At 41.5% G+C, this 22,319-nt stretch overlaps 1 protein-coding gene across 2 annotated transcripts; it reads right to left on the bottom strand.

The window, feature by feature from the left end:
- Nucleotides 1–2,001: 2,001 nt before the first annotated feature.
- scn4bb (sodium channel, voltage-gated, type IV, beta b) lies at nt 2,002–19,252 on the bottom strand. Of its 2 annotated transcripts, XM_084941955.1 has the most exons (6): nt 18,875–19,249; nt 18,362–18,616; nt 12,377–12,540; nt 12,055–12,274; nt 7,297–7,426; nt 2,002–7,139 (listed from the first exon to the last, which is right to left on the bottom strand). In XM_084941955.1, the coding sequence occupies exons 2-6, from the start codon at nt 18,444–18,446 to the stop codon at nt 7,043–7,045; spliced, it is 696 nt and encodes a 231-aa protein (XP_084798081.1). In that variant the 5' UTR covers nt 18,447–18,616; nt 18,875–19,249; the 3' UTR covers nt 2,002–7,042. The 2 variants fall into 2 exon arrangements, with proteins under 2 accessions (XP_084798081.1, XP_084798082.1); XM_084941956.1 differs by lacking the exons at nt 2,002–7,139; nt 7,297–7,426; nt 12,055–12,274; nt 12,377–12,540 and adding an exon at nt 12,547–13,782 and having other exon boundaries at nt 18,875–19,252.
- Between the last annotated feature and the right edge of the window lie 3,067 nt (nt 19,253–22,319).

Below are 22,319 nucleotides of genomic sequence, written 5' to 3'. Positions count from 1 at the left end.
GTCTGTGTCGAACCTCTTTTAACTTGGAGAGAAGTCTGTCAGCCGGTATCCTCTCCACCCCTCCCTGAGTCTGCAGAGGCTGCTGTGCTCTGATCTGACCCGAAGTTTGAACATTTAATTCCACATGCAGGTCACTACTGACATCTGCTGGTGGAACTAACATCAGACATGTAAACGGCTCGTTTGAGCAAATCTCCTCACAGTGATTTACTATTTTGGCAACTTCTCGGCCTCCTTCACTTACATATGCACATCTTTGGATCTGGTATTAAAAGTTCCTTGGAATCAAGTTCATACTTTTAATTATATAATTTGACAGAAGGACCAAGCCTCAGCTAACTTACTAAGTAAGCTAAGTTACTTTTGAGCCTCTGAAAGCAGGAGACTTTGTACAAACTGTGTGTATAGGGATGGCTGTTATTCCTAAACAATCAATACATATTGTTTTGGCAAAACCACTGATCGTTTGATTTAAAATCCACTATAGTTGTGCACAGAAGGAAAATTAATATATAAAAAAATAACGAGAATTAAAAAAAAAATGGTATAAACAACAACAACAACAATAATAAAAATAATAATTATTATTATTCTTAGTTGAAGGAAATAAATAAGTGAACTTTATTTTATTCAATAAAACAGACACTAACAAGGTCCTTTAAGGGCATAAACTGCAGTTGAAAAAAGTCAATAAATCTCAATGTATGTCATTGAAATAAAATATAATTTTGTTGCATACTGGAAAAATGTTAAAACTCCAATAATATTGTATTGTAAGTGCAGAATTGTGTTAATATTGCATTGTGGGGTGTCTGTGATTCTCACCTTTAAGAAACACAATAAATAGGTGTGGATTAGTAATATAGAATATAGAGAATACAACAAAGCTATTAAAATGTTATTCTGCTGTTACCAACAAATAGAACCATCTGAAGCCTGAGTGCTCTGAGGGATCAGGTCATGTATGTTCATCTTATTATTTAAAATTTCTGCCATCTGACTTTGTAACTTTAAAATGTCTGGAGAGAAAATTAAAAAAATGTTTGTACCCTTTAAACCACAAACCTCCACATACTACACTTCCCATAATCCAATGTGATACAATTTTTAAAACTTAATCCAGTTTTATGCAACCATTATGCAGATTTAATGGTGTTCCACAGGCTAAGAGCACATTTTGTGACCAGAAAGCTATCAAAATCACAGAATGTAAAAAGGTTCCCTTAAAGCAGAAATTAAAAGATAATTTAAGGATATAAACATATTGTTGCTTCCACTTTACTTTGAATTATCTGAAAATTAAAGTTATTATAGGTGGCACTGTAAATGTCAGAAACACAGTGTTTAACTAAATGCTTACTCTGAATAGCTTTACCTTGGTTTTTCTAAAAGACCCCTGATAAACCTTCACTTGATCCAGATCACTGCACTGAGAGTACTGACAGGTACTAGAAAATGGGAGCATATTTCTCCCATTTTGGCTTCTCTTCATTGGCTCTCTGTTAAATCCAGAACTGAATTTAAAATCCGTCTAAGTCTTGAATAATCAGGCCCAATCATGTCTTTTGCTGTCATATTATCCCATTGGAGCACTTTGGTCACAGGCTGCTGGCTTACCTGTGGTTCCTAGAGTTTCTAATAGTAGAATGAGAGGCAGAGCCCTCCTGTGAAACAGGCAGACTCGCCCTCCTTTTAAGATTAGGTTTAAAGCTGTCCTCTTTGATGAAATGTATAGTTACTACTTCATCAGATGATCTTGGTCCATCCCTCAGTTATGCTGCTATAGGTTTGGGCTGTTGGTGGACTTCCCACAATGCACTGAGAATTTCTTATCCACATCCCTGTTCATGTGTTTATACGCCACTGCTGCATCTTCAAATCTTTGATTTTTTTTTAGGGTAAGAAATTGTGAGTTTTCATTGTTCTTCTTCCCTCTGCCCAATAGGAGGCAGTGAGGTCAAAGATCTACTTTAGTGATGCATCACTTCCAACAGCACGAGACAGATTTATATCCAAAACTTTATTTTTCTATAGTAAAGAGATCAAGAGTTGGTATGTATGAATTAGAGGTTGAAATGGGGACATCATTTGAGGGCGAGCAAGAGTATCACAGCTGTATTTTTCTACTGAGAGCAGCGGTTGAGTATGACTTTCTGAGTCTTTAGGTTTTCTGCCATATAACATAACATGCACTTCTCTCAAAATAAGCTCTAAGTCTAATACGACTTACATGTAGAGCAACAACGTGTGCCATTGGATTGTATAGCTTTCTGCTTCTTATCCATATGAGGGCCATCATTAAAACTCCCTGATCCACGACATCCCCTGCTATTGTATTGCATACAGAGCTGTCACAGTTAAGCCAAGGTACAGTACAACAAATTCACATTCAGTTCTGTTGTGATTTGCATAGAGTCGCTTGTCATCTTACATTCACCCAAAGCTTGTTTGGGCACATCCACTTAAAGCTTATTTTCCTCAGTTAATTAATTCATTGACACAATAATAAAACAAAACAAAAGAAAAAAAAACAACAACCTTAAAACCAACAACACCTGACAGAAGTGGATCTTTTACACTCAGAGAAAATCCACCCTTTTACAATTAAATATATTTATTGCGATTAAATATTTTTTAACTTACGATCTTGCACAACTTTGCCTTCGTGTTTCCAAAGTCACAACAACAGCCTAGGAGTTAAGATCTGACTCTAAGGTAGATTTACTCTTGCAATCAAAACAATAATTTACCATAGTTGGAACATCAAATGAATATTGCCCATAATATTTCCAGCGCTTTGCTTACTTGCAATATGTTTTTCAAAGGTATTGAGAATGAGAAATCGGTTTGCTTGTTCTCTTGCTGAGAGTTAGATGAGTGCTTTGATACAAACACTCACATGTGTTCATCAGAATTGATAAAGCTTTTGAGGTGCTAATAAACTGTCACATTTGGAAAAAGCCAGGTAAGTTCAGCTAACTGACTTGGTGGTAGTAGCTTTGTGAAAGAGTGATACCAATTTTATCATTTTACTCACAGGAGGACAAGCAAATAAGCATATTTTTTTCTGTAACACTCATCTGTTGCCATCAATTGCCATCAAAAAACCATCATCATCAGTGTTCAACAACAGTCTTTAACCATCTGTTTGGTTAACTTAGCTGAACAATGGAAAACCAACACTCATATGGATAATACATACACAGAAACATACATCTATATCTTTAGAATAGCATTGTAATAGCTATATTGCTTTGAGCCTTTGTTAAAAGACCAGAGGCACATAATTATTAACATAAGGGTGAGTTTCAGAAAGCCTTCAAACCGTCACGTTATTTAGGATTGAGAATAGATTACTCTAAGATTACCTATAAATGTGGAGCGCCACGGTGATGGCAGACACACATACACGCCACTCCCCGGAAATATTATATGACTATTTCATTGGGTCTGGTGCTGATTAATTCTTCTCCTGGTTCATCCCTGTCTCAGGTGAACAGATGTCCCACTTTAAATAGTACTGCATAGCATTTTTAGCCCCAAACTTCAGCTTCCTTTTATTTTTCTTGCATTTACTGAGCAAGAGAGTTGGAAAGTTGGATTTAAATATTTGAATGCCTCCCAGCATTGCTAACATGTCACACTTTGTGCCACACATACACCGAGCTTGTCCCACATTTAGTTTGTTGGGATCTGGTCACCCTTTACCTATCTGGCACAGTCAGTGAGCATCATTTATTCCTGCTTGAACAGATTATCCCTGCCATACAGCCCCTCTACTCAACCTGCGAAATCCAGACCAACCAATTATATTCCCACATTATTATGGGTGGTTTACTGAGTGCACGTGCATGGATACCCAGTCAGTTTTTCTCTCAGCAGTGCGCTGGGTAAGAATTATTTATTGCAAAGAGTAAACCGCTAACTAAATGATTGTTTGTCAGTGCTTAGAAAAGCCATTTCAACAGGCGCATACTAAGCAGAGGGAATATGTAGTGCTTAACCTCAGACACTGTTAGCACAATGAAGTTAGCGTGGTACAAAATGGGATTTACAGCTAACTCAGAGCTGATGCTACTGGTGTTGGTATAGCAGAACATGTATTTCCAAAGGAACATCTTTTAAAGGCTTTGCCCATATTGCACATGCTTAAATGCATTGGTTATTTGACTTAAAAGCAGCATTTGGGGGTCATTCATTTTTCTAGGAGGGGGAGGGTGTTTCAGGGGATTGTCTATCCTTTATTTTAAGAAGCTTGTTGTGTTACTTTTTGTTTTTGATTTTTTAAAAACTGCTTTACAACATGTAGCCGTCCTAAGTGACAGACAAGCATAGAAGCACTAACAGGCACCTGTGTTTTATATCAAGCAAAGAGGATGAAGAACTGGGCTGAATCCTGCCGCATTCTGTCGATACAGTCTTTGTGTTAGTTGTTTGAATAAATCAGACAATCTGAATGTTGTGTAAAAGGTTATACAGATATATTTACTGTTGTAAGTGAATTTGGTGTTAGTTAAAGGACGGTTCAGACCAGTTGTATTATATTGCATTTTTTCCCTGTTTCAAGAACCTAAACAAAGAAAGTTTCTTTGACTTCAGATGAAAAACAGTCACATATTTTTTTTTCAACTCTGGTTGTGGTAGCAGTTAATAATCGCTTCAGCAATGGACCCACACAGTATTGCTTGTGTACATTACATCACATCCTCATTTTACGATGTCATAAAATGTGCACATCAATTGTTTTTTCATTTTTCTTTATAAAACAATATACTGAAGGTTTTATCTGAGTGGTTAAAAAAGAGCCTGCAGTTGCTTTCCCTTTATTCAGTTTAGTTCATTTTTGTTTTATTAAGAGAGCTCCAGGTATCTCAGGGGCCTTTACATGATAAGGTAAGTCTTAAAATATTATAGAGAGGAACCCAGTAGTATCCTTTCAAGAAGCACTTGCCAACAGTACGTACAGTCATGCGAAAAAAGAAAGTACACCCTCTTTCAGTTCTAAGGTTTTCCATGACACGACATGTTAACAAACCATCTGGTTCTTAACAGGAATTTTATTACGTAAATTCAGGTGATGAAAAAAAAATAAGTAGATCTTTAGGAATTAATACTGCAGTTAGGAGCATTCAGGTGTTTGTTAACCCAAAAACCCCAAAGAAGAAATACATTAGTAATGATCTTAGAGAAACAACTGTTGCTGGCCATCAAGCTGGGAAGGGTCATAAGATAATTTCCAAACAATTTGAACTTTCCTGTGAGTAAGCTCATTCTCATGTGGAAACAATTCACGACAGTTGTCAGTCTTTCCAGGGGTGGACATCCCAGAAAATTCACCCCAAGGTCAGACCATGCAGTGCACAGAGAAACTGAAAAAAATTTAAGAGCTATATCTTTGGCTCTACAGTCTCAGTTAGCATGTAAATGTTAAAGTTAATGACACGACAATTTAAAAAAGGCTCAACATGTCAGTCCCTTCTCTCTAAAAATAACATAGCATCTGACAAACCACTGAAGTTCTGGATCAATGTCCTCTGGACAAACAAGGCCAAAGTGGAGACATTTGGCTATAATGCACAATATCGCACAAACACAGCACATCAGCAAAAAACACCTCACACCAACTGTAAAACGTGGTGGTAGCGGTGTGGTGATTTGGCTGATTTCAGCCACAGGACCTGGATACCTCACAGTTAAGGAGTTAACCACAAACTCCTCTTATTACAAAAATATTCTAGAGTCAGTTTGATGTTAAATGTGAAGCCATTTGTCTGACAGCTAAAGCCGTGGTCTAAATTGGGTAATGCAATGTACAGAATGGCTGAAAAAGAAACAAAAATGCTGAGGTAGTACTTAGGAGTGTAGAGGTGTGCAGACATACAGTGCCTGAATGCCTGCACATCTCAGTGGACTAAAGAATTCCTCTAAAAACAACATGAGAGACACTGACCTCTTCAATTTATTGCTGTTAAATATGATTGTACAAGCTAATGAATCGTGTACTTAGTGTACACACTAAGTACATTTGTTACTATTATTATTGTTGTTGTTGTTGTTATGTCCTGATGTACAATCATAGAACTGAAAGAGGGCATACTTTCTTTTTCACATAGCTATATGCTATACTGCCGTATAACACAAAGCAACATTTAAATTTGGTATCAATTGTGTATATAAAATAATATGTAATGGTCAAAGTATAAACACAAAACAACAACAAATTATGCCGACAGATATATTACTATTTTTTCACAGGTTGGTAACAATGTATCAGATTAAGACTGTAGTTGTGAATTGAATTCCCAAATATTCATTTAAGAAGTTACTTAAACGTCTTGTTTTACAGGGCCCGTAAAATAATAGGAAATTAATCACTTAAACTAATTTCAAGTTCCTGAAATACATAGTCTTTTGTAAAGTATCTTCTTTCTTCATGTTGTATTGTGTTGTTGAGTCCATTTAAGCTCAAACCTTCACTGCTGTTGCTGGAGCAGTGACGTCTTAATTGACCCACCCAGAAAGACAACATGGGGATAATGATCATTTGAGATTTCTGATGTGTTCCACCAAGCCTCAATATATTACCTGTTTGTTACATTTCATCAGGCTCAGTTACTGTCTGGATATCCTAAATAAGTCAAGTGTTAGTTGTTTCCCCTTTATTTGGTATTCCAACTCTGTAACATGCAACTTCTGTCGGTGCTGTGCGACTGGAAACTGAATTTCCCGGAGGAACCCACCCGAGGGATTAATAAAGTTTCATCTAATCTCTAATCTGCTACTGTTTATGTAAATTATGCAGTTATGCAAAAATGATGTGCACATTTTAAATAATATTGTTGTACATCATCTGGACAGTTACTTCTCTTTACACATTTGATATAATTTCCCTCTCTGAAGGCCACAACCAGAGTTAAGCTTTTAACTTGAACATAATGAATTTGCATGTGCGCAAACACATGAGCATATACAAATATCCAGAGAAGGTATATAAACATGAGCACTGTCATATTTATATACACTTGTTTTTACATGCACTGTCTCATTTCTTTTTTGGTGTTGGTTTTGAATCAGCTTTGGATCCTGAGAGGCCATTTTCTGTGTTGTCAATCCCTGATGAAGTTACAAGGCACTCCTTACTGCAGTTGGAGGTAAAAGAGACAGTGTTAAAGCTGTAGACACACAACAGTTCAAAGCTGAAAATCCTCAGCATGTACATATACTGGCTGATCTAACTTGATGCCAAGCACCAACTGTGTAATCTAGTGAAAGATCATTGCTTATAAGAAAACTTACTTCTTCTCCTCAAGCTTGGTGAGAACAAAGAGAGTGAAGTTCTTGAGCAGCATGAAGCCCATCAGCAGTGCAATGGCCCCACCCACAGCCGAAGCTATGATGATGGTCAGCGTGTTGTCCACCTCCCTCACTGCAGGCATTAGCAAATGACCAGGTAAAAACTGATGAAGGTAGCTAAACATGATGACATGTTGTTCAGGTGTTGTCTGTCTCAGGGTAACCTCCTGTTTTAGCTGATCTTGTGACCTTTGCTCCTACATTTATCAGTCTTAGAATAACAAAAAAGCTGTGAAATGTAAATATGAAATTACATACATTTAAAAATATTTTAAATATATATAAAAAATATATGAAATGTCACCAGATTTCTTTTTCTTAACTGCACAAATATATGTTTTTCATTTATGTGCGACCTGATTTATTTTGTACGGAGCCCTGCAAGGGACATGGGAGAAAAAAAAATTAAGATGAACTTTTGCGAGATGTCGCAAAACTAACTTGGGATGTAGCAAAACTTTTGCAAAATAGACTGCATACTTCGCAGGTTGCATTTGAAGGCCGAGTCAGTGTATCCTTCGTAACCCAACCTATCCCAGAATTCATAGCGCGGCCCAGCCAATTCGTTTCCAACAAGTTTAGTTTTAATTTTACTCTTTGTGGATCACAAAATAAACTTTTAAGATATTTTGAGGTGTGAATATAGCTGTGTAAATGTCTAATATCTGCTCAGTTTATCATGACATCACATATTTGCAAAAGTGCTCCGACGTTTTCAGAGACGTCTGTTACCCACCATCTCGAAGCTAGCAGGAGGACGAGGCCCACTACAGCCGGGGAGAACATCGCACTCCCGGCACATCGTGCCTTGACCTCCCGGTCGGCTTGAAGCTGGCGGCCTCCAAAGAATGCGGCCAAAACATTTGCGAGATCTCGCAAAACTTCAGCTCCCATGTCCCATTTTCTCCCATGTCCCTTGCGGAGCTTCGTAATTTTGCCTTCGACACATGCATGTTCTCTCTTATTTTTACCAGTCCAGTTGAGCATCTGGAAGACCACCCTTTCTGTGACTGCCTTATACACCAATCAACCATAACTTTACCATTATCTGCCTAACATGGTGTCATTTGCCTTTTGCTGCCAAAACAGTCCTGACCCCTTGAGGCATGGACTCCAATAGAGTTACGATGTACTGTAGCTATTTGACTATAGTACAGTCAAATAGCTGTACAGCACTTTGTTTGAAAGCGCTTTATAAATAAAATTATTCCATCCATCCATCCATCTTCATCCGCTTTATCCGGGGCCAGGTCGCGGGGGCAGCAGTCTAAGCAGAGAAGCCCAGACCTCCCTCTCCCCAGCCACCTCTTCCAGCTTATCCGGGGGAACGCCAAGGCGTTCCCAGGCCAGCTGAGAGATATAATCTCTCCAGCGTGTCCTGGGTCTGCCCCGGGGCCTCCTCCCGGGGCAGACCCAGGACATGCCTGGAACACCTCACCCAGGAGGCGCCCAGGAGGCATCCTTGTCAGATGCCCGAACCACCTCAGCTGCTCCTTTCGATGTGGAGGAGCAGCGGCTCTACTCTGAGCCCCTCCCGGATGGCTGAACTTCTCACCCTATCTCTAAGGGAGAGGCCAGCCACCCTTCGGAGGAAGCTCATTTCCGCCGCTTGTATCCGCGATCTCGTGCTTTCAGTCACTACCCTTCTCCCATCACTGAGTTGCTCCCTTCTCCCATCACTCGCGAACAAGACCTCGAGATACTTGAACTCCTCCACTTGGGGCAGGAACTCATCCCCGACCCAGAGTGGGCACTCCACCCTTTTCCGGCTGAGAACCATGGCCTCAGATTTGGAGGTGCTGATCCTCATTTCCACTGCTTCACACTCGCCTGCGAACCGTTCCAGTGGGAGCTGGAGGCCTTCACCCGATGAAGCCAACAGATCCACATCATCCGCAAAAAGCCGAGATGAGATTCTGAGGCCACCGAAGTGAAAGCCCTCCGCCACTTGGCTGCGCCTAGAAATCCTGTCCATAAACATTATGAACAGAATCTGTGACAAAGGGCAGCCCTGGCGGAGCCCATCACCCACCGGGAACAAGTCCAACTTATTGCCGGCAATGCGAACCAAGCTCTTGCAACGGTTGTATAGGGATCAAATGGCCCGTAGCAATGGGCCAGACACCCCATACTCCCGCAGCACCTCCCACAGGACACCCTGAGGGACACGGTTCAATGCCTTCCCCAAGTCCACAAAACACATGTAGACTGGTTGGGCAAACTCCCATGCACCCTCAAGTATCCTTGAGAGGATAAAGAGCTGGTCCAGTGTTCCGCGACCAGGATGAAAACCGCATTGTTCCTCCTGTATCCGAGGTTCGACTAGCGGACGAACTCTCCTTTCCAGCACCCTGGCATAGACTTTCCCAGGGAGGCTGTAGAGTGTGATCCCCCAGTAGTTGGAACACACCCTCCGGTCCCCCTTCTTAAAGATGGGGACCACCACCCCGGTCTGCCAGTCCAGGGGTACTGCCCCTGATCTCCACGCAACATTGTAGAGGCGTGTCAACCAGGACAGCCCTACAACGTCCAGAGCCTTCAGGAACTCGGGGCGGACCTCATCAACACCAGGGGCTCTGCCACCAAGGAGTTGTTTAACTGCCTCAGTGACCTCGCCTCCGGAAATTGGCGGGTCATTCTCCTCCTCCCCAGACTCTGCTTCCTCCTCGGAAGACGTGTCAGTGGGATTAAGGAGGTCCTCGAAGTATTCCTTCCACCGCCTGACAAGTTTCTCAGTCGAAGTCAGCAGCGCTTAGTCAGCACTATACACAGTGCAGGTAGAGCACCGCTTTCCCCTCCTGAGACGCCTGACGGTTTGCCAGAATCTCTTCGAGGCAGTCCGAAAGTCTTTTTCCTCTCTGAACTCCTCCCACACCCGAGTTTTTGCTTCAGCCACTGCCCGAGCCGCATTCCGCTTGGCCTGTCGGTACCTGTCGGCTGCCTCTGGAGTCCCACAGGCTAACCAAGCCCGATAGGACTCCTTCTTCAGCCTGGTGGCTCCCTTCACCTCTGGTGTCCACCATTTGGTTCGTGTCCCTCAGAATGCTGTTGAAGCTCTGCCGGAGGTGTGCTTTGAAGAGCTCGCGGACTGGGGCCTCTGCTAGACGTTCCCAGCACACCCTCACTACGCGTTTAGGTGCACCAGGTCTGTCCAGCGTCCTCCCCCGCCACCTGATCCAACTCACCACCAGGTGGTGATCAGTTGACAGCTCAGCCCCTCTCTTTACTCGAGTGTCCAGAACATATGGTCGCAGGTCTGGTGATACGATTACAAAATCGATCATTGACCTGCGGCCTAGAGCGTCCTGGTGCCACATGCACTTATGGACACTCCTATGTTCGAACAAGGTGTTCATTATGGCCAAACTGTGATTTGCACAGAAGTCAAATAACAAAACACCACTCGGGTTCAGCTCAGGGAGGCCGTTCCTCCCAATCACGCCCCTCCAGGTCTCGCTGTCGTTACCCACGTGAGCATTGAAGTCTCCCAGCAGGACAACAGAGTCTCCAGGTGGAGCACCTTCCAGCACCCCACCCAGGGACTCTAAGAATGCTGGGTACTCTGAACTGCCACTCGGCGCATAAGCGCAGATGACAGTCAGGACCCGTTCCCCGACCCTAAGGCGCAGGGAACAAACCCTCTCATCCACCGGGAAAAACCCCAACGTACCGGCAGCTAGCCGAGGGGATATTAGAATACCTGCCGGGGGTCAGTCCGCCAGGGCCTCCGCTCCTGGCCGCCGCCCGGCACACAATGCACCCGACCCCTATGGCGCCTCCTGCAGGTGGTGGGCCTGCGGGAGGATGGGCCCATGTCCCCTTTTTGGGCTGTGCCCGGCCAGGCCCCATGGACTGAGGCCCGGCCACCAGACGCTTGCCCTCGGGCACCCTCCCCGGGCATGGCCCCGGTAACCCTATCCCGGGCAGGGTAAACTGTTCCCTCGATGTTTTCTTCATAAGGGTCTTCTGAATTGCTCTTTGTCTGGTCCCTCACCCAGGACCAATTTGCCATGGGTAACCCTACCAGGGGGCAAAAGCCCCCAGACAACATAGCCCCTGGGATCCCTGGGACACACAAACCCCTCCACCACGATATGGTAGCAATTCACAGAGAGGAAATAAAGTTATTATTATTATTATTATTATTATTATTATTATTATTGGTAGTAGTAGTAGTATCTAACACCAAGATGTTAGCAACAGATTCTCGAAGTCCTGTAAGTTGTGAGTTTGGGTCTCCATGAATCTGACTTGTTTGTCCAGCACATGCTCAACTGGACTTAGATCAGGGGATTTGAGGTCAAGTCAACACCTCAAATTCATTGCTGTGCTCCTCAAACCTCTCCTGAACCTTTTTTTTTTGTTGTTTTGCAACGCAATATCCTACTGAAAGAGTCCACAGGGATTACCGCTTCCATCAAAGGGAGCACATGGTCGGCAACAGTGCTTAGGTCGGTGGTCATATCAGAGATCAGTGTTGTTCACTTCACTTGTCAGTGGTCATTGGTGTTATGCACTGATTGGTGTATATCAGTGTGACAACATGAACATTCAAATGACTGGTTCAATGGGGCAGAAAAAAGCTGTTTAACAGTTTAACAATGATGTCCTTAAAATCTAACAGGATATATTTAACTTTGTAATGAAAGAAAAATAAATTAGATGACACTGTGGCATATGTCATAGACCATGACCACTCACACTCGTCAACCACTATGAGGTTGAAGATGGCACTATGGTTCTTGTGGTGCTCTTTGGGATTGCGTCCAAAACACGTGTACTGTCCCCCGTCCTCAAAGGTGATGTTCAACAACAAGATGGAGACGTTATTATGATGGTTTTTCCCCACAAACTCCACACGCTCCCGGAATATAGCCACATCTGGCACCACCCCCTCTGAAGGTATCACTGACTCACAGACCTGATGGGATCAGCAAGATATCAGTCATCTCAAAACTGCTGCCGACTGCACAAGTTAGAAAAAAACGAACAGAAATCTTTGAATTACGTGGAAGGTTTTTACCTTTTGCATGGTGCCGTTGTCATTGAATTGCCAGTTGAAGTAGAGATTTTCAATGCCAATACAGCTGGCATAGGTGCACGGCAAAGTAACTGTGCTCCCATTCACTGCCTGAAGGAAGGGAATTTTCCCGACAGACATCTCAAGGGCCTGAGCAGACCACGCACCTGAAAAGCAGAGGAATGGCAAAAAACATGAAGATAGGACATACACCAGTCTTACAGTGCAGTACCATAGTGTGAGGTCTGTATGCTGGTGTAATAATTTTTTTTTGTCTTGGTTATTTGCTTTCTTGCTGAGAGTTAGATTAGAAGAACGGCAGTAATTTCATATCTGTTTGTTAAATATACAACTACACCTACCAACTAGTTGATACCAAGGCCGGGAAAAAGCATTTAAACAACTCTTTCTTTATATTTGTTTCAAGTTGTCTGTTTTATTTGTCATTTTTTAAATGCTCTTGAGCAATATTTCTCCAGGCTTTCTGAAGGTAAAAGGTTGTCTTTGGTTGCTTTTTTATTCAATTTTAGTGCAGTCCTTGTACCTAACCATTTTCATAGGATTGGTTTTTGTCACTGACCTCTGAATTATTCAAGCATAAAATATGTATCTAACTAAAAGGATGGACAATTGTTGTGTCCATTCATGGCAGAAAACTTAGAAAAGAACCAATTTTAAATTGTATTTTTAGGCACATTGTTACACACAGCTGAGAATAAAAACTAATTTGATTAGTTGAATCTATAAATGGCTTGGGGATAGAAGCTCCTCTTGAGTCTCTCTGTCCTTGCCCGGATGATGCGGAACCTTCTACCGGACAGAAGTTGGAACAGTTTGTTGCCATGATGGGACGGGCCCTTCAGTATCTTCAGTGTCCTGAAGCAGGGGGAGAGCAATCTTGCAGCAGCGTTCTGCCATATGGATCACTCTCTGAAGAGCTTTTTGGTCCTTAACACAGCTGTTCCCAAACCAGGATGTGATGTTCTGTGTGAGGATGCTCTCCACAGTGCCTGTATAGAAAACCCTGAGGATCTTTGGAGAGACCCTGAACTTCCTCAGTTGTCGTAGGTGGTACAGGCGCTGCCTAGCCTTTTTGGTCTGGACCTGAATGTGGGCAGACCATGTCATGTCTGAGGAGATGTGGACACCGAGATACTTGAAGGACTGTACACTCTCCACGGGAGCTCCATTGATGATAATGGGCTTGTAGTCTCTGTGCTGACTCCTTCTGAAGTCCACCACCAGCTCCTTGGTCTTGCCAACGTTCAGCTGGAGATGGTTGTCCTGGCACCATGATGCCAGATTCTTCACTTCATCCATGTAGGCCGCCTCATCGTTGTTGGAGATGGCGCCCAACACCACTGTGTCGTCAGCAAACTTCACAATGGTGTTGGAGCTGTGAAGCCATCCTTAATGGGAAACAGGGATACAAGGCTGAGCTATGGCAAATTACACAAGAACAGGACTGAAAATAAACAAGTCATATAGAGCGAGGAATCAAAATTCTTGGATCAAATCATTGTTAATATGTATGGAGGTTGTCAGGATGGAGGTACAGTGAGAATATGCCATCTGCACCCCCAGGCTGGGAGACTCTGTGATGGTTTGGGATTTCATTTTAGCCAGCGGTGTTGGTGATCTTATCGAAACTGAAAAGCACTGTCTGACTTTGATTCACGCAATACCATCTGAAATAATAACAATTATCCCAAACACACTGCCGATGCAGTAAAAGCACACATAAATAGAAAAACATGCAGCTTAACAATATAAATCATGAATGTCCTTCAAGAAGTCTGGAGAATTATTCCTGAGGAATACTTAAAGAAATGAGAAGAAAGCGGCTGATGAGAAGTCAGGCTGTGCTGAAGAATAAAGGTGGTCATACCAAATATTGACTTTCGAGCTCATGAGTATCATACAATCTCTGTTTTTGGCCTATATACTGTATTTCCATTATGTTTACACTTTTCAATAAAACACTGCACCAATTTTTCTTGCAAAATATAAAGAAATGAGAAGAAGGATGTGGTTCAAGTCTTTTGCACAGTAATGTAAAATAGATTTGATAACCTCCACTGACTCATAGCATCTTATTTGTTTAATTTGGGGAAAAACACATGTAAATAAATAAGATAGACGCTACATGCTGGGGTGTTTTTGACCTGGGAACAGTGAATTCCTGTAGAGATTTTAGTTCATCGCTGCTTTTAAGTCAAGAAAAAGACGAGATTTTGTTTGATTTTGCGTAATATAGAAATTCATCAGCAATAAGAATTACTGATGGTTGGATTTTAGTTCATATTCATCAGAAATGTGGTCTAAGTGTAGCACTTAGACAAGGAAGTGAATAAGGGATATTTCCCACAATGTCAGCCCATCATTTACATTTCTTATCTTAGTTGTCAACGTTATTATAATGTCAGTAACACAGATACATTTTCCTCAGTATCATGCTAAAACCGATTTGAAAACCTTCAACTTTTTATGTTCATGGGCAGGAGAATACATGTTGTGCTCTGTACTTTTTGTACAGTAAAAAGAGATGCACGATTAATAATGAAAAGTCACCTTTTAGATTATTTTGTACCATTTTTAAGTAGATATACACAGTCACTGCTTACTAGCACTGCGTGTAATGGGCATGGATCACAAATTATTTATCCTATCAACCACTTAAGTTTTTATTTTATGAAAATATATTTAACACCACAGATATTATTTCTATTAATAGCATTAAACAATTCAAACCCTTGGTAAGAGAACACCATAATGTCCTTGCTGTGACTTTGCTGTGAAAACTGTAACTGCACACCAAGGATCATCAGCATCCATCAGCATCAGAGTGTGCTGTGATTATTTTTTTTATCTATTTATGTTCAATTTATGTATACCTGATATATATTTTTTATATCAGGTACACAGTTGTAGTCAAAAGTTAACATGCACTCATCATGGACATGCATGATCTGGTATTTGGGGCCTTTAACAGTTTCTTTGAACTGTTCTTTTATCAGAGTGAAATGACAGCGCAAATCTATAATGACCTTAAAACAGGGGTGGGCTGCTGCAAATTTCAGCTGAGCTTTAAAGTGTTGATTTTGGCACACGATCTACTTCCTTGGTCGATGCCCGCTTAGTAGATGATGGGAATCCCACTTCACTGTGGAAAGTGATGCTGGAGTTCCAGTAGTTTTCCATTCATGGCAGGCTTGAGCCCCTGTGGTTCCTGGACCTCTTAACCAATTGCCTATTATCTGAGGGTGCCAGTTTGGGACTTCTAACAGACCTCAGCGAAGTGGTGACACATCTGAAAAAACTACAAGAGACCTTCCCAACTTGTGTAAATCTACAATTCTCCTGAGATCTTCACCTTGGACTTCCAATGTTCCAGTTGCAGTCAGTCATGACCATGAGTAGTTAATAAGCCTTTGCTTTGTCAAAAAACAAAACAAAAACCAAAACAGTGTAGAACTTTCAACCCCACTTACTGAATGTTTTATGTGAGTAAATGTATATTTCTGGCCCAGTGTGAATTGGAGAAAACACCCAATCCCTGTTTTTTGTAAGTCATTACAGATGTACAGACGAACAGTTTGAAGAAATCATAAAAGTCCTCAAATTACCTAAACCTTCATGCCCGTGATGAGTGCATGTAAACTTCAGACCACAACTGTAAGACATTCGAACTTAGCACTTGCTTTTGTGTGAAGGTCACAGACAGCAGATGGCTACAGCATATAATTTCAGCAGGTCGAGGACAGACAGAAGCTCTCCCCTCTCTCTCTGGCCTACACCACTAATGTGCCTTTTGCTTAGTGCTTCCTGTGAAGGATGTGAGGTAAAGTACATGCTGACAGTGTGTTTTGCAGGTTGGAGATTTAATGCAGAGAAACACTAACACAGACCTATTATATGATCAGTAGTTGCATGAGAGTAGTAACATGTTCTACACTCGTTGTAACATTCCTGTGATTCTGCCCTGTGGTTTGTGGACACTTTGTGCATAACATGTTCAAGGTCAACATCTAACAAGCACCATTTGCAGGAAGAGGAAACACAAACTGACACAGCAAAAGACGGGGGAGGGGCACTGTAAGTGTGCATGCTATCGATTCACTCTCAGCTCACTCTTGCCCTGACAAAAAAAGAAATCACACCTTCTAATCTTTTCCTCAGCTGCTCCTATGCAGTCCAGCAAGCCCAGAAAAGGAGTAATGAGAGAGCAGCACAATCACTCTGCAGTCTCATGCATGCATGTTTTATTTTATTCTTTTATCACTAGAGTTTTTTCACAGTATTTGTTTGATTTTATTTTCATTCTTTTAGCCCCTCTGTGTGTCCTTAACTAACACATTTTCCAGTACAAGGACACTGTTGCTATCAGTGTAGATACTGAAGCTGCTCACACAAGATCAGGAAATAAAAAAAAACATCTTCTTTCTGTTTTATCCCTAACACACTGAAAACCTTCTGGTATTTACTGCTCTCTTCTAAATCCAACTACTGTACTTTGTGTCTTTTTTCTAACTGTTCATTAAAACTTGTTTCGTGAGTCTTGGTGTTTCAGATAAAAGTAGCACACTGGTGTTCCAGTTTCTAACCCACATATGTCAACGTTTTCTTCTTTTTTTATTAACCGATGTATGCAAAAAACCACCAACTACTGTGAGGGCTATGTGGGGACAAGAACAGATCATTATTTGAAGGTAAAATAAAGACGCATACCGTCCATGAAAATTACATCTACCTTTTAAAGGCTCTGACTAAACACTGTCTAAAAATGAAGCCCATCAATGCCATAATGCTTAAGACATAAGATGATTTGTCTAAGTCATAATTCAGATAGTAATAATAACTCAGAAATAAAATAAAATCTATTTTCCATAGTACCTGCCTCTCTTTATCCTACATGTGGCTATAAAACTGTTATTCTCTCTGTTCAGGCTGTTAGCCATATCCTGTAAAGCACCTTACAGTGCATCATACAATAAATGCATTACATAAGGCAAATATCATTCTGTACTCCTGTAATATAATCACTGTCCTGAGCTATGGTTTAACCGCTGTAGCATCTTTCTCGCTGCTGGCCACCTGCATTTGCAGATTTGGCCTACTGTGCAGTTTCTTGAACGTTTCTTTTACATTGTAAAAAAGAAAAAAAAAAGAACACCTGTGAAAAATCGCTGATCTGTTTATGAAAAATCTGGCCAGACAGTGACAGTCATCTGTTCCTGTGTGTGAATGTAACACAATGCAAAGAAAAGAATTTGGTATTAAAAGTGGGGAACACAGGATATTTATTGCAATAGATTCATTTTTATGCACCTTACAGGACTTGAAATGGACTGGGACAATAAGGGAACCTTGCAGCCTACATCTCCTACACAAGATGTTTTAAACAAGGGAGCTTTAAATGTTTAATGTGTGTTTGGTGCACTGATGCCCCAAGAGAGGCATGAATAGAAATTAAGTTATGACTCTAAAAAGGATGTGGGTATTTCAAAGCACAAGTATCAGCCTCAAGTATCAGCTCTGAATGATTATTTGAAATGTCAAGCCACATTATTATCTGTTGGTTATAAATAATCTCAGGCTTGTACTGTTACTTTGTGCTTACTTGTAAAAGCCATCAAAACTTTATGACTCATATGAATTTAACAAAACCAGTTAGTTTACAAGACTTCCACCTACTGTCCTACTTCTACTCCATCTGGCTCAGAGCAATATGTAAAATGCAACATCATGCAAAAAAACAACAACAAAAAAAACAAGGACAACCCAAACAAAAATAATCATAGTGTTTCTTATTTCTTACACAAATTGTTGTGCTCTGCATAGTTCAGAGATGAAGGTCAGTATAAGACCTAGAAATACCAAAGCATCATTATTCTACCTAAACACATGAATAAATACTGATGTGAGGAAAAGATGAAGTTTTCTAACACTGCACACATCATATGACATAAAATGAAAGACAGACATTACCAAGCAGCAAAGAGAAGACCAGGCCACAGGTTGTGTGTGGAGGGCCCAGCCTCACGGGTTCAACCCCAATCCACCGGACCTCCATGGCTGCTAGAGCTGCTCCAAAACAAATGATGCTGCAGTATCCAACACTGGCCCCGAAAGCTAGGAGAATACTCTCTGTCCACTGGAAAAATCAGGAAGCTGCTCTGTGGATGCGTGTACTCCAAGTGTTGCACCTGCAGCTGTTTCAGGGTAGCACTCCTTTAGAAGGGACTGTCGGTTAGACAGTGGGCAGAGGAGGAGGAGGGTGAGGAGAAGGAAGGAAAAAGGTTAATTAACTAAAACCTGGCGCGATGAATACACAGGCAGTACAGTAAAAAGTTATATTAGTGCACAGAAAATGCAAGTCTCCTACACATACAATAACCTTTTTTTTAAAAAAAAAATAAATAAATAAATAAAAATAAAGGATGCTGAGTGAAAAGAAACATGACTTGATGATAAGCACAGTTTAACTTTGCTACTGCCTACCTGCTCCTGCAGCTGGTGCTCATTCAGGGGCTGACCAACTGCATGCACAGCTGAGTCAGTGTGGACAGGACGGAGGCAGAGCAGCACTCACTGCGCAACCAGGGTTCACTCAAGGAGAATCTGCCAGGCAGCACTTTCACTGCAGAGACAGCCACATTGCAGTGCCAGCCAAGAAGAGCGACAATTAAATAAGAGAGGGGGGATGTAAGCAAAAAAATAGAAGTACTGAGAGACAGACATCCAGGGAAAACGCCGCGGCTCTTATCCCTCCTCAGCACAGCCTCAGTGAAGATAAATCTCCCTGTTCTTCTCTCCGGCTAACTCCCAACTTTTCTCTGTCCTCTCAGTTGGCTGCATGCCACCTCTCTCTTACCTCACCTCTGCACCCCCCCCCCCCCCCCCCCCTCCAATGCCCCAGACAACTCCTTGTCTCATTCACCCCCCCATTGGTGTACACACCCAGGCACTTTTGACAGTGTTTATGAAGCTCAGAGAAAAGTTCTGCAGTGCAGGGTGACGTGGAGGCTGGGTACGTAACCACAGATCCCCCAGGTCTCCTGTAAGACACACATTTAAAAGCTCCTATCATAAATAGTTCTTTCATCGTTCTTTCCTGGGCAACACCATATTTTGCAACGTGAGAGATTTACAATGGGTGAGGAAAGCAGTAAAGTAGCTTCTTGTTTGCACAGACTTGTTTTAAAATGTCTTTTTCTATTAATTGTAATCATTAAAAGCTGCCCCCTACTCTTATTTTGTTTCTTCTGTCGTTTTGTCTTGTAAGGTGAAGATTTCTTGCATCGCATTACCATTCAGAGCTATGAATTAGCATATTTTATGTGCAGCATGCCCTATTTAGTGCATACAAAGTCACATTATCTTGTGTATTGTTATTTTGTTCTTTAATCTGCTAAAACTCTGCTGCAAGTCCATTATGATACACGAGTGTGTACAGTCATTTTTTTTTAAAGCACGACAGCTTCGTTGCCATAAATGTACAGACCATCAGTCAACAACAGCTCAGCAATGCCTTGTGTCAGCACTATTCACCGCAGCAGAAAATGCTTAGCACTTAACTTACAGATTTGATTGGTTTATTTATTTATTTGCCTGTCAGACTCCATCTGTTAGGTGCCTCTATGGTCACAAAAGGTTTTTCAAATACAAAAAAAAGAAGAAAGAGAGAGATTTGTGAGTTTTAACGAGGATGCAGCAGAGACCATGTGACAGAGCTTGTCACCTGAGTCGAGGTACAGCTAGACAGATAGAGGACACAGAGACAACTCACATCTGCTCACATCCATGCATGCTTGTTTTCCGCTGCTGATAGTACTTTTTTAAATTTTGTTTTTCCGTTTACAAGAAAAAGAAATGGAGATTTACGATTCCAAGGGCTTTAACTGCAAGTATTTGCCTTACATGCTAATAACTGTGTTTTCGTATTTGCAAGTTGATACTGTGATTATTGAGAAAGGTGTTATTTGGGGGGGGAATAACAAACTGCACCTTTTCTGTTTCTTAATTTACAAGTTCATACACTCTTTAAAATACATTAATGTTTTGTGTTAGTTGTGCAAAACTTCAGGTAGTCAGCAATAGAAATATTATGTTATTACTGTTATTTCTATAGTATATGATACAATCAGCAGGCTTGGCGTTGCAGGCATGTTGGTATGTAAACTAAAGTATTATTCATAAGAAGTTGAGTGAGCAAAGTTATTTCTTTGTGCTTGTTTAAACAGCATGAGGCTGGATGGCGTTATCCCACGTACGTCATGAATAAGATAATCATAGGATTTCAAATATACACTAACAGGGATTACTGATGTGGATTATTCACACCTCCATTATTAAACCCGTACAGGTAGGTAAGGTTTGGTGCAAGGTCACAGCAGGTAGAGTGGAGACGTTTCATGGGTGGGAGATAACGTGGGCAGGCTGCAGGCTCACTGCTCTCCTCTGCAGGCCCCTCCACTGGAGTATCAATGCAGCAGCAGCGGGAACTCTTCCAGAACTGCAATAAGGGAAAAAAACAACAGCATCGTGCTGCAGGAAGACAAGAGAGCTACTGCAGACCTGTGCTGGATGACTGTAACTACACAGAGAGCACGTCAATTTACAGCCAGTACAAAACATAATTATATTGTATTTACCGGTAGACATGTCCCTCACATAATACATTATGACTTGCAGATGTTTTAAAGTTTACCTCAGGCTTTTAAAAGAAAATCTTGGTATCTGGATTTACTGCAGCAAAACACGTGACTCTGTAAAAATACTTCAGTGCAAGTAAAAATCCTTTCCTGTTAGCCTTACTACAGCTCTGGTCAGAAGTTTGCATACACTCATAGTGTCTTTCTTGTTTGATACACTCTCAGTCCGAGGCTACGTAACATTTGCTGCACTGTGGACAGTGACGCTGGTGTTTCAGTAGTCTCTATAATGTTGCAGGCTTGAGCCTTGGTGGCTCCTGTGTTGCTGCATGACTGCAATGTTAATGTTGGTGTTTAAATTATTTATTTGAACTTTTTACAGGGTGGAATAATTCTACAGCCTATAGCCTGAAAAAGTTTGAAAAACTAAGAATTGAGGCACAAGATTGAAATGATTTTGGAGTTTCTCTAATCTACACAGGGTCAAAAGTATGCACACAGGCCAAAATATATACAAACATCCCCACTAATATTTGGTAAAATTACCTTAGCTAGTTGCAACCACATGCTTTTAGTAGTCGTCAACAAGCTTCTGGCATAAATCTACTTGTATATTTGACCACTCCTCTCTTAAGAATTGGTAGAGATTGTTTAAATTGGTTGGTTTTCTTGAACTGACCTGATTTTCAAGTGTAGTTTGTAAAATTTTCAACAGGGTTGAGGCTGGGGCTTTGGGAAAACCATTCTAGCAGCTTAATGTTAGTGTGCTTTATCCATTCCAAAACCAGTTTTGATGTAATGTATGCCGCCGTGTTCACGCTCTGACTGTCTAGCTGTTGATTTGAAGTGAAGCTAAAGAATTTGGAGGTATTCCTTCTCCTTCTTAACCCACTCTGTGTAATGTAATAATGGATTGCATTTATATAGCGCTTTTCTAGACCCTCAAAGCGCTTTACAATTCCACTATTCATTCACTCTCACATTCACACACTGGTGGAGGCAGTTACAGTTGTAGCCACAGCTGCCCTGCAGGCTGCCATATCGCGCCATCAGCCCCCATATCGCGCCATCGGCCCCTCTGGCCAACACCAGTAGGCGGTAGGGTGAAGTATCTTGCCCAAGGACACAACGACCAGGACAGACAGAGCTGGAGAGAGGATCGAACCGGCAACCTTCCGGTTACAAGATGAGCTTCCCAACCACGGTCGCCCCCAATCATATGTAATGTATCTGTACCACTTAAAGAAAAACAGCCTCAGAGCATGGTTATACCACTGCCATGCTTGGCAACT

Source organism: Perissodus microlepis, chromosome 10 (genome assembly GCF_051167445.1).
Source record: "Perissodus microlepis isolate ML-2025 ecotype Zambia chromosome 10, ASM5116744v1, whole genome shotgun sequence".
In the NCBI taxonomy this organism is placed as follows: Eukaryota; Metazoa; Chordata; class Actinopteri; order Cichliformes; family Cichlidae; genus Perissodus; species Perissodus microlepis.
Note: the sequence above shows the minus strand (reverse complement) of the source record. Positions and strands in the feature narration are given on the sequence as shown.